General features: G+C 38.2%; 1 protein-coding gene across 2 annotated transcripts in view; it reads left to right on the top strand.

The window, feature by feature from the left end:
- Positions 1 to 439: 439 nt before the first annotated feature.
- LOC118019882 (ubiquitin-conjugating enzyme E2 D1) overlaps positions 440 to 12,883 on the top strand; it is a 38,545-nt gene continuing 26,101 nt past the window's right edge. The window contains exon 1 of one of the 2 annotated variants that reach the window (XM_035019514.1): positions 440 to 690. In XM_035019514.1, coding sequence (XP_034875405.1) covers positions 667 to 690 — 24 coding nt within the window. In that variant the 5' untranslated portion in view covers positions 440 to 666. Of the gene's footprint in view, positions 691 to 729; positions 855 to 12,883 lie in introns of those variants that run through there. The other variant, XM_035019505.1, reaches the window with a different exon arrangement.

Here is a 12,883-nt window from a genome sequence, read left to right on the forward strand (position 1 = left end):
GGATAGAGGTGCCTTTTGAAACAGGAACTAAGGAGGTAAGTAAGGAGTCATAATGGGTATGTCTGTGCATGTGTGAGAAATTTAGTCAATTTATATGTTTGAGAAGAGCGATCACTCTACAAAAGTAAAAATAACAGGATCTCTGTATTGGAAATTCTATTGGAAATTCCTGTAAGTGCTTTCCGAGCTAATTTGTTATCCCTATTTTACCGATTGGGAACTTCAGTTCATAAGTCGATCAAAATCAAATTGCAGAGACCAACTCATGACTGCGCAGTTCTAAGTCCAGGCTTGGGTTGAAGTCAGCAGTGAGTAACCCGACGTTGCCCGGGCCAACAGCAGAGGACAGGGCTGGAACTACACTTCCCAGTGTGCCAGGCGGGGCGGGGCGCGGGCGGGGAGGGCGCAGGCTCCTTCCCAGAAGCAAAAGCGGAAACAAAAGAGTCTCGCCGGCGTCCTCGCCCGCACACTCGCGCACACCCGCGCTCCGGCGCACACGGAACAGGCACCGGCGCCCGGAGCGAGCCAGCGAGCCGCGAGCAGCGAGCCGGGGACCCCCGGCTGAGCCAGCAGAGCAGCCAGCGAGTCGAGCCCGCGACGACCCTACGCCCCCGCGCCCCGTAGCTGCCCCCAGCCGGCCGGTGTCCCCGCCGCCCTCCCTGACCCATGGCGCTGAAGAGGATTCAGAAAGTGAGTGCCCGGGCCAGGCCTGGGGCGACGGGGCGCGCTTCGGCTCCCTGCCCACACTGACCCCGGCGATGGTCCCGAAAGACGCGCCGGGAGGGCACGGGATGGGAGGGTGCGCGGGGATCAGGGGGCCGGAGATGCCGGCGGGGCCAGCGGGCACTGGACAGGTGAGGTGGGAGCAGGGGCAGGTCCCGGGTGGCTTGGAGGCGGGGGCCCCCTGCGCGCTCGCGCCGGAGCTGCGCCGGGAGTCCCTGGGTGGAGATCCTTCTCGGGCTCCAGACCTTCCCCAAATCTGTGCTTTACGGTCACGGCTGGATTTTGCCCTACACTGGTCTAGTTTTGGCTCCTGTCATGCTGTGTTTTCTCCACGCCCGTTCTTTTATGTTCTTGCTTCCCCGGGCTCCCGGAGAGGGCAAGGAAGGTGTGGTGGGCCTGCGGTCTTTCTCCTCGGTGCTGTGGGTTTGTTCTTTTTCTCCTCTGTGGTTGGCTCCTGCTTAGATCCCTGAACGGGCTGGAAAAGCCCATTTGGGGCCCAGAAGCCAGGAGAAGCCTCTTGCCTCTTCTATTTTGGTGCCTCTTCTGCTGCCACTTCAGGTCACATAGCTGTAGTGAAAACATAGTTGCTGATACACAACAAGATGACCTCCTGGCTGTGATTCATCGTGAGTCAAGCCAAACAGGTTTTTTCCCCCCTCATGGTAAACTTACATGTAAAGTTCGAGACACAACAGAAACTGCCACAGTATAAGTTGTTTGATGCTTTGACACATGAGAATAGAATGAAGAAGAAATGTATATATTCATTCAACACATATTTATCCATCCCAAATCTGTAAGGAATTGCCTTCTCTTGCATAATACTGTATTTATTGCTACTCTTTCAGATGTGAACATCTTACAAAATTGGGGTTGGGGCATTTTTTTTTTTTTTTCTGTTCACTTTTATTTCTTGTTGAGTTATGGGTCTGTTCACTGACAGGTTTTTAAAAGGTTTACAGTTATATGGAGAACACTGAGAATTTATTTTTAAACGGGGAGTGTTTCAGCAAGTTAAGCCAACAACAGACAGCATGTCTGGTAAATAATTTTAGAAGAAAGCAATGCTACAGAAAAATTCTATTAACTTTTTAAGGCATGAAGTGATGGAGATATGTACATTGTGTTCTCAGTCATAACTGGTGGCATCTTCTGGTACAGAGGACAGCAACTTTCAGGTCCACCCTCTTTTGTTGTTGCTGTTCAAACACTGAATCCATAGAATACTGTTTTTGTGTGTGTGTGCCATTTGAGGGTCTTCTCTCTATAAAACATAAAGCTAACAATCCGCATTTATTGATTCATGTTTTCTGATTTGAAGGTAATGCAGTTACACATTCAAAATTACTCTAATTTCAAAGCCCTTATCAGCATCTTTGTCATGACTTGTATGCTTATTAATAATATGTAATATTGGCTTACATTTGAATTAAACAATACACCTATTCCAATGGGGCACCTGGATGGCTCAGTCATTAAGCATCTGCCTTCGGCTTGGGTCATGATCCCAGGATCCTGGGACCCTGCTCAGCGGGAAGCCGGCTTCTCCCTCTCCCATTCCCCCTGCTTGTATTCCCTCTCTCGCTGTGTCTCTCTCTCTGTCAAATAAATAAATAAAATCTTAAAAAAACAAAACAAAACAATACACTTATTCCAAGGAAGTTTTAAAATTCTATTTCCTTCTTTCCTACTTGTGAGAATTCTTCACAAGACTTTGCATATACAATAAATTTTAAATAATGTAGAATTTATCCACAGGAAGTAAACATTCAAAGAAAATGGACACTATTTGTAAATACTTTACTGGGCAATTGTCAGTCACCAGGCCGAATATTTATAATATGGAATACACCCAAATCATATTTTTATTAACTATTAGTTATTATTAGTTTATAACAGAATTGTTTGGTTAAAAAAAAAAATCACATAGAATTGATGTTAGGCCTGTAACAAATTGATATTTTGGAGAATAAATTGGGGATCACATAACATCCCATCTCTGTGTGCCAGTCTTTGGCTTCCCTTTCCTGTTATCAGAAAAGTTGACTTGCACAAATCTTCTTTCCACTAATCACATATCGCATGTTCATATCATTCCCTCATACTTTAAGGGGTGTTATTTTGTTTGATTCTCCGCTTTTCCTACTGTTTACGCCTCCTTGATTAGAAGCCAGTTCCAAGTGGCTCAGTCGTTGGGCGTCTGCCTTTGGCTCGTGTCGTGATCCTGGGGTTCTGGGATCAAGTCCCGCATCGGGCTCCCTGCTCAGCAGGGAGCCTCCTTCTCCCTCTGCCCCTGCTTGTGTCTCCTCTCTCGCTGTGTCTCTCTCTGTCAAATAAATAAAAATCTTAAAAAAAAAAAAAAAGAAAACAAGCCAGTTCCAAGTAAGGTATATGCTTTTTGCCTTATGAACAGTTACAAAGCCTTCTTTGATATCATCAGTATATAAATTCTTACTTGAATCTTGCATGTTCCAACAAAAGAAGATACATATTAACTTTTGGCCTTTCTTTTTAAGTGTATTGGAATAACACTATCAGATACCTTCTAGGTCATTGGGTTGTACTTTTCCTGTACCGAAAGTGGCAGGCCTTAAAGCTGTGCAGAACCTCAGAGAACTGCACTTTGGAGTTGAGTGGAGGGCAGGGGCTGGAGCCAGCGTCTAGGGTAGTGTATCGGAAATATTTGTGGGACATTTTCAGACCGTCCCCACTGCTGTAAATGAAAGATGTGGAATCCCCCAGATGGGCTGGGGTGGAAAGAAGGTTGAGAACCACTGATGTTCTAGTCTGTTATTCAAAGAAGGAATCTGAGGCGTGGAGTGAAGGAGCACTTTGTTCAAGTTAATCTCTGAAGAAGTGACTTGCATATTTGAGAATGTTAAAAAAAAGTTCATTACTTCACATTTTTTCCACTTTATATGAAATGATTAAAGATGGTTAAATTAAAATTGTATATGCAAAGCATGTAGATATCAATGCTTAAAATACATTTTTATACTAGAGTATGCTAAATGATTTCATGCTCTTTAGACATCCAGTGCCAGTTTTGCATTTCAGCTCATAAATTTACACACCCATGCCCTATTTTTTGGTTACAGTGGAAGATGTTATCACAGTCACCTAAATCACTAAAGGGAAAAAGTTTGAACAAAGTCTGAGGAAAGACACAAAATAGGTTTGAAAAAAAAAACGATAGTTTTTCAGCTGGGCATCTGTTATTTTCTAGAATTATTTCTAAGTGTTTCTTTTATCAATGCTATTTTTAATACTTGATAAACTTTTTTTGGAAATCACTTTAAAATTACGAATGTTATAATACTGAATGTTTTAAAACCAAGAAAAGAAAGATCCTAATTTGGTTATTATTATCATCTTAGTATATTTCTTTCCAGACTTTTTAAATTTGATAAATTGAAGTAATGATCATCATAGTAACATGATATGATGGGCTTTATTGCCTTTTTGGTCTTTTGAAAAGTGAAGCGAAAGAGTTTTGTTTTACAAATATAGCAACACAGATAACTACTCCTCAGTGTACAGTTCTGTCCTCAAAATGGAATATTTGCTTTTTTAATAAGCAATTTAACTTAAAATGTATATATAAACAGATTACAACTTTATAAATGTTTTGTGCTGAATTTTTTGATTTGTACAATTCCACATTAAACTCTACATCCGTCTAGAAAACCTTTAGGATACTTACAAAAACAACCCAGCCCTTTGTGGATAGAGCATCAAAGAGAAGAAGATCTGGTTTTTATTTCTGGCTCTGTGATTTACTAGCTTGTTTCCCTATCCATGCAATGGTACTATGCTAAATACAACCAGCAAATATAATATATAATGGTTACTCTGTGATAGATGCTCTGCTGCGCGTTTGACATAGATTAATTGATTTAGTCCTTAGTGGCCCAAGAGGTAGAAATGATTGTTATCCCCATCTTACAGATGATGAAACTGAGGCACAGAAATGTTGGGTAATGTACCAGAATTACGTATCTAGTAAGTGGCAGTGCTAGGATTTGAAACCAGACAGATGGCTTCAGATTCCATGCTCTTAACCATTTTAGGACATGGCTTTTTCTTATCCAAATGGACTCATATCTGTTGTATTTAAATTGATAGACGCATAGAGTTAAATGAGTTTATGGGTGTAAGTGCTTTGCAAACTGGACTGTTCTATGCACATGTAAAGTGGCATTATAATTAAGACTTTGGCATATTTAATCATGCATCACTCAGTGTATTGATTGTGCTTTGTAAACCTCTGCTCTGAAGTAATGTACACTAGATCACTGAACATGGTAAATGAATAATATAACTTTATTTTTGTTCCATCACTTAAAATTTTTCTCCTCCAAAGGGATTTAGAAAAATTGTAATTTATAAATGTTCTGTCAAAAGTATCATTTCATTGTGAAGTTTACATTTGAGAAAACTATTTATGAACTGATTTAGCTATTTAGTTCCTCTAGTGGCTTTGAATAGCAGTCGACTGTTCAGATTGCACAAATACGTTAGGAAGACTTGAAGATTGCAAAATTAAATCTAAGATTCCAGATTCTTTCAGAAAAAAGGATATAGGTTCAACAAATTTTTTAAAGGAAGAACATAGTATTTATGCTTCACGGTAGATAAAGTGGTTTGCCTTGAGATGAAAGGAAGAAAGTGTTTTTTTCTAAAAAGCCACCATATGAATTTTTCTGCTTTTAAATCTTTGTAATTAAGCTCAATCTTCTTTTGCCCTGGGTATCATGTATTTTTCCTTCTTCATCACAACAGAGGTGTTAAAAAAAGAACAGTTCTGAGGTTCCTTCTCTGTGGAAATAAATAGCATAGATCTAAATAAGGCTGTTTATGCCTATTTTAGGAAGCCAAACACATTATAAAAACCAACTTAACAGGATGTGGGATTGCCCCCAGTAAAGCAGGGTAGCATCCTTACTTGTTTTAGTTCCCTGAAATACACATTGAAAACATATTTAATGAGTGCCACTAATCAAAATAATAAGCCTGATACTCTCCACTAAACTGAATTAATGGTTGTCTGTAATGTATTGGCTCTCTTCCCTTCCCCAGTTCTTTTTAACAGTGGATGAACTGATACTATGTTTAATTAAAAACAGGTATTGAGATACTTGTCCTCTCTCCTCTTAACCCTATGATGCTGGAATAAAAGATGCTGTAGTATATAATCCAGATTTTTAGGGGATTGGAAGGATCCTCAGACCACCTCAGAACATCTGTCTGAAGGCAAAACAGGTTCTATTTCTAGCCTGTCTTGGTCAAGATGGTCTCTGAAAAGCTGAGGTTTTTCTGCATTTAACTGGTTCTGGGATGAATCTGTGAAGGTTCAATTACACGCATTAGACAGTATTAGAGGCTACTATGTTTCAGGAGTTGTTCTTAGTATCGGGAGGAAGCTACCATTCTAAAGTTTACAGTTTAGTGCTCCCATCCTCTTTCTGGATGTTTCCTCCACTTCTCTCTATTCATATTATTCTGGGTTTTTTTTTGTGGCTCTTCTCCGGTGTTACCACATTGCTTATTAGATGCCTAGTCTCCTTTCAGATTTATGAAAACCTTTCCAGCAGGGATGAGGTTGCGATATTGCTTCCTTCAACTCAGACTTCCTTAGTAGTATCTGATGATTCTCAGTCCAGGTGACCACCCTTCTTATGTGAGCAGAATTTGGATTTCTTTAGAGGGAACAGACCTGATGGCCTGAGCTCATTGTTCTTCTCTAAACCAGTAAAACTCTGGCCTGTGTTTATGCTTCCCCCAAATTTTGATGTGTTTATTTTCATTTAGTTAAAAATATTTCCTAATTTCCCTTTTGATTCTTCTTCAACCCTTGAGTTATTTAGAAGATTTTATTTATTCTCCCAATATTTTGATTTACAGATAGCTTTCTCTTATTGATTTCTAAGTTAATTCCATTGTGAATGAAGAACTTGTTATTTGACTCCTTTTAAATTTTGGGGACTTGTTTTATGGCCCAAAATATGGTCTGTATTTTTTACTTACATAATAATGGTGCCATTCAGGTGCTCAACGTAGCTTTTCAATGGAAATGTTTAATAATTTCTAGCCTTCAATTTGCCAGTTTCTGGTTGGTGTCCATAAAGCCTAGGTTATTTCTAAGGAATGAATGCCAAACTAAGGCTTACACCTTCCCAGTGTCTTCTTGTACGTGTATGAGTTTCCAGAACAGGGGTGATGAAACAAGTTTAGTGGGTCACAAACAGCATTTTAAAAAAATGGAATATAAAATATTAATGCTTTAGGTGTAGTAAGGGTGATAATTGTTTCATGAAACTTTTAATTATATATTTGTGTCCCTGTGCCTGTGGATGTTACTAGTTGTGATATATATATCATGTTTTTCTTGTTTGAATTGCTGTAAGGAAAGTTTGAAAATCATAGCATAAGATCCTTAGATAAAATCAATATTATCAAAAATACATGCCACACATTCATATGTATACACATACATGTGTGTATGTATATATAGAGAAAGCAAATGAACATATATACACATACAAACACACATACACGTATATACACACACTCACACACAATGTCAAATGTTGTAGTCTCAGAAACAGTTCTGTTTGTTATAATCTTCAATGCTCATTGTTTTCTGCTAAAAGTTATAGCATTTTATAGTCACTGAAGTACAACCACAATATTCAAGAATAGTGCTGGGTGATACAAAGATGAATTGATTTATTATGCAGAAACTTATTAAGTGCCTTCTATATACCAGTTATTTGGGATAGACGTGTAAGAAGTGATATTTAATAACAGATATTTGGTTGAATCACAGACCTGTACCTCTGAAACAAATAATACATTATATATTAAAAAAAAAAAAAGAAGATAGTAAGAAGGGAAAAATGAAGGGGGGGGAAATCGGAGGGGGAGACGAACCATGACAGACTATGGACACTGAGAAACAAACTGAGGGTTCTAGAGGGGAGGGGGTGGGGGGATGGGTTAGCCCAGTGATGGGTATTAAAGAGGGCACGTTCTGCATGGAGCACTGGGTGTTATATGCAAACAATGAATCATGGAACACTACATCAAAAACTAATGATGTAATGTATGGGGATTAACATAACATAATAAAATTAAAAAAAAATAAAAGTAGAAAAATAAAGCTTGCCAAACCAAGCTTTTTAGGTGCCCCCCCCCAAAATTTGGTAAATATTGAAAGGTATGTTTATCTTTTAAGTAGGTTTTAAGAAACAGGCTGCTAGCTTTTATCATTTCATTTTGTCTTTCTTTTTCCTGAAGCATCATCTTTCTTGATTAGAAAATGCTCTGTGTTGTATGTTCCGTTATGTGTCAAAATTCTATTAGGTATTTTGAAAAGTTGTATGTAATTTCCTATCATGTTTTTCTTAACCTCTCAGTGTCTTTGAACACAAACACTCCTCTTCAAAGCTTATGGAGTAGTGTTTATTTCTAACCTTTTATAAAATATAAGCTCTTGGGAAAAGATAAAAAGAACCTTTTTCATTCCCTCACATTTCACACTTTTGTTTTTCTTGAGCACGGCTGAAACTGTGCAAATGGCCTGAATTCGAGTACTGGAGCATTGTTGGCTCCAGTGTTGATTGAGGATAATGGGCTCTAGTTACTACAGCCTTGAGGTGAGTATTGTTTTGGGTGAGGAGAGTGCTGGAGTGGAAGGCAGATGGGATGAGCCTTTGTTCTAGCTTTGGCTTCATGACCTTGGTCAAGAAACTCATAGTTTTTATTTTCTTTATCTAGAATGTTATGCATGGAACTAGATAATTTCTATGGTCCTTTCTGATTTATAATTTTAGGCACACCTAAATAATGTTATTTGCTGTTTGTTTTGTTCAACTAACAGTAAAAACGGTCACAGAAACAAATACTGAGTATGGCACAGTGCTCTGCTGCTGTATGAAACTTGAGTTAAAATCCTATTTACTTTGAGAAGTCAGAATTGAAATAAATGTTGGCATCTTAATGTATAAGATTAATGAGTCTTTTAAGATGTCTTTGATTAAAAAGCATATTTGTGATACAAATAAGATATATTTCTGTTTTTGTACCAGTATCATAACAAGCTTTTCTAATTCCATTTAGTTTCCATCTGATTCACAGGTATCTTTATACTTTAAAGATTGTTTTATCCACATATTTAGAAAACTGCCTTATACAGCTACCTTACATGTAGTAGATTTTTTTGGATTCTAGTTAATACGTTTATGGAGCACCTTCTGTATGTAAGGTATATAGAAAATAAAATAAGGAGAAAGATGGAAAAGTGACATATAACCAGCATTATCTAAGAAATTTAAAATTATTAAGGGTAAGAAAAGTACCATTAAAGATTAGGTAGACTTAGGAAAGTACCGTAAGAAAAATATAACATACTTGAACAGAAAGAGAGTCAAAAGTAGGAGAGGTCAAATTTATTTAGGGGAGATCAGGAAAAATTCTATGGAGGAGATGGAATTGGATATAGGTTTGGAAGAATGGGTAGCATTTTCAAAGACAGGGTTCATAAAGGAACCTGCAGAAATGAAAGCATCAGAAAGTACTTGTCCTGTTCAGGAAGGAACAGATAATCCTGCTTTTGGGAAGCATTTGGGGAATAGTAGACATAAAAGTTCATACTGTGGAGGGCCTTGAAGACCCATGATGAGAAATGTGTCCTTAATGCAGAAGTTTGGGGAAGCCATTGAAGTTTTTTGAGTAAGGAAGTAACATTCTTTTTTTTTTTTTTTTTTAAAGATTTTATTTATTTGACAGTGAGAGAGGGAACACAAGCAAGGGGAGTGTGAGAGGGAGAAGCAGGCTTACCGTTGAGGGAGTCCAATGTGGGGCTCCATCCCAGCACCCTGGGATCATGACCTGAGCCGAAGGCAGACAGGCAGACGCTTAATGGTTGAGCCACCCAGGCACCCCAGGAAGTAACATTCTTAATCATATTCTTAGGTATGCATTCTTGCCCTCACAGAATAAAAGATTGTTTACCATTTGTAATTACAAATCTGATGAATGTCATGAAAAGGGGAGTATAAAGTACTATGGGAATATAGCAGGAACCCTTTGAAGGGTTCAAGGAAAACCTTAAGGAAATGTTTAAGATGAGACATAAAGGTAAAAGTAAAGTAGATAAAACAAATGAGTGTGTGTTGGGGGGATGAGGGAGGTGCTTAGGAGTCTTCTATCTAAAAGGAAACTAGGGACAAGATAGCATTGGGGGACTTTAATAACTGTTACAGAGAATATTGGAGGAAAATGGTTGAAGGTATAAGGCAAGAGAGAAGGAGTCAGATGATGGAAGGCCTGGTAAGCCATTTTAAGGATTTATAAATTTTATGTTAAGGCTAATAAAAAATACTGAAAGCGTTCGACATGGTACTTTGAAAAGATGATTTTGAATACAGTGTCTTGGTAGAGAAATAGGACAAGTCAGTGAAGACATTGCACTTGTTCAAGTGAGATCTAAAGAGGGTCTGAGCTAAGATGGTGGCAGAGGACATTTGGGAAGAGGGTTATGTGAGAAATATTATAGGGTGTTTGTACCACCTGGCCTTTTTGAGTTGGGTCTGACCCACCCATGCCTACTTCTAATTGGCCTTTCAAATCAGGTCTCTAAGGCGCAGTGGTCGAGGCAGTCTCTTCAGACTCCTACTACCCAGTCTCTTCTCAGATACTTTAATAGTGTCTCCCTGGTTTGAAACTTTGGCTTCTGGAAATGTCTCTTTTTGCTCCTCTCAGACGTTTTTGCCCTTTGGACCTCAGTTTTTCTATATCCTGGAATCCTTCCAGTGGGAGGGATTTGGACAGTCTGAACAACGTGGTACTGATTAATGTGAGGAGGTGGGAGGGGTTGGGGTGGATGGGACATGAAGGGAAGAAGGAATCAGACTGTGATTCTAAGGTTTAGAGTTTGAATTACTGGAAAAAGTATATTTTTATCATAATACTTCATAAAGTAGACTGAAATACAGTTGTTACTGGATTGTCTTGGATTGTCTAAGATACATTTTTATTTATGTACTTCCTATTATGGAAATATTATATAAAGGTGACTGGGAGTCTTCTCTTTAAGAGGAAGCCGTGTTTTAAACTAGAGGCAAGATAGTATTTTGGGAAATTGAGTCATTATGGCTGCTGTTGAAATCACTGGGGAAAAGTGGTTGCAGATCTGAGACATTGGGTAGATAACGCCCCTAATCTTGACCTCAGATATTTATTCTGAATTGTGCTCTTTATAGCTCTGATTGAATAAATACTACTTTGATGCAGCAAAATCAGTAGCATCATTGCTTTCTTCATCTTCTTCCTTTTGTGTGGAATTTGGCTGCATTATTATTATTATTATTTTTATTATTATTGCCTTTACTAGAGATACCTGATCCAAGGAGGAGCAGCTAGGACCAGTTTGTTGAAGTGAGTTTTGTTCCTATAACTAAATTAATTGGATAGTGTCAGCATTTTGAAGTCTTCCAGGAAGAATCTACATGGTTAAAAATAAAGCTGTTCTTTAATTCAGAGGCTTAAAGAGGTTCTGTATTTGGAGACCTTTCTGACAATTGTTCGATATCTCTCTATTGAAATAGCTCTAGTCAACTGGATAAGGAGATCAGAGCCTAAACTGTAAGCCCATGAAATGTTTATTTACAGATAAACCAAATATAGCTCATATATCCTTTTAGAGACAATATAAAAAATGCAGTCTGGTAAGAATCACTGTCTTGTTTTAGGAGTTTTGAGGTAAAGATGGTTGTGTCCATGAATTACCTGTTGAGCCAGGATTTTTGTTTTTGTGGGTTTTTTAAAAAAATTTTATTTTAAAGATTTTTATTTATTATTTGACAGGGAGAGAGAGAGACACTGAGAAAGGGAACACAAACAGGGGGGAGTGGGAGAGGGAGAAGCAAGGCTTCCCGCCGAGCAGGGAGCCCGATGTGGGGCTTGATTCCAGGACCCCGGGATCACGACCCCAGCCGAAGGCAGACGCACACCGACTGAGCCGCCCAGGTGCCCCGAGCCAGGATTTTTGAAATAATGTTTTCGTGTGCTTTGGATTCAGTAATTTAGATTTTTGACTGTAAATCAGTCCCTATGCACAGGCTATTTAATGTCCTTTACACACATCCAGTGGGATATATATTCTATTACAGAGATTTAGACTTTCTGAATGTTGAAGCTAGAGTACAACAAAGCTTTTTCAGTCTGGTCAGCATAATTTTTTAGAGAATATTTATTGCATAGTGTCATATTAGGTTTGATGGTAAATAAGGCAACTCTGACTTGTTCATTCTCTACTGTTCAGATTGGACTCTTACCCTTCTGGGAGCTGAGAGATTAATTCAGGCTTCTCTTTTCTTACATTCCCTTCTTTGTTTCTTTTTGTTTGTTTACTTTCTTTGAATTAGGCTGCCTCATCTACTTTTAGATTTTAAGTTCCCTAGAGGCAGGGACTGTGTCTAGGTTGGTTTTATGGAGAACACTCAGCATATTGTGGGGTGTTATAAACATACCATCTGTGACAATTTAAAATTCAGTTTCAGACCTCTTAGTACTTTGCTTTGTGTCTATTTGGTTACAGAAATCTGAACTAGAATAGAGGTACTTAGCCATGTAAGGCTATATAAATCTATTAAGTCCACATTTTTGTGGACTTATAATGCTTCTATAGTTCCAGTCAAAATATAGGGACAGTATCTTGTAATCTGCCTTTCATTACTATATCTTATATTTTTATTTTGAAATTTAGATACCCTAATTAGTTTTGTTTTTTTTTTAATTTGAGTGTTAATCACATTGGAATAGAAAATTGTTTCACTGACACAGACTACTTTTGTCTGGGGCATACTTTACCAGTTTGATGATATTTATTGCCTGATCTGTGTTTAGGTATAGTGTTAGGTTGTTTTAAGCTTACTTTGTCTCGAAGGAGGAGAAGGATATTGGATCAACTATATATTTCAGTTTTAGCTTTTAAAAGTCACTGGAAATGAAATTATACATACACACATAAACACATATACACAGTGTGTTTACTATAATGAGTTCTTTCCATATATGGATTTATACCTAGTCTCATTGTTTGATAGGCATCTGTTACATTATCGGATTTCTACATATTTTTGTTAGGTATATTCCT

This window comes from Mirounga leonina, unplaced genomic scaffold (assembly GCF_011800145.1).
Source record: "Mirounga leonina isolate KUSES-001 unplaced genomic scaffold, KU_Mleo_1.0 Mir_109, whole genome shotgun sequence".
NCBI classification, from domain to species: Eukaryota; Metazoa; Chordata; class Mammalia; order Carnivora; family Phocidae; genus Mirounga; species Mirounga leonina.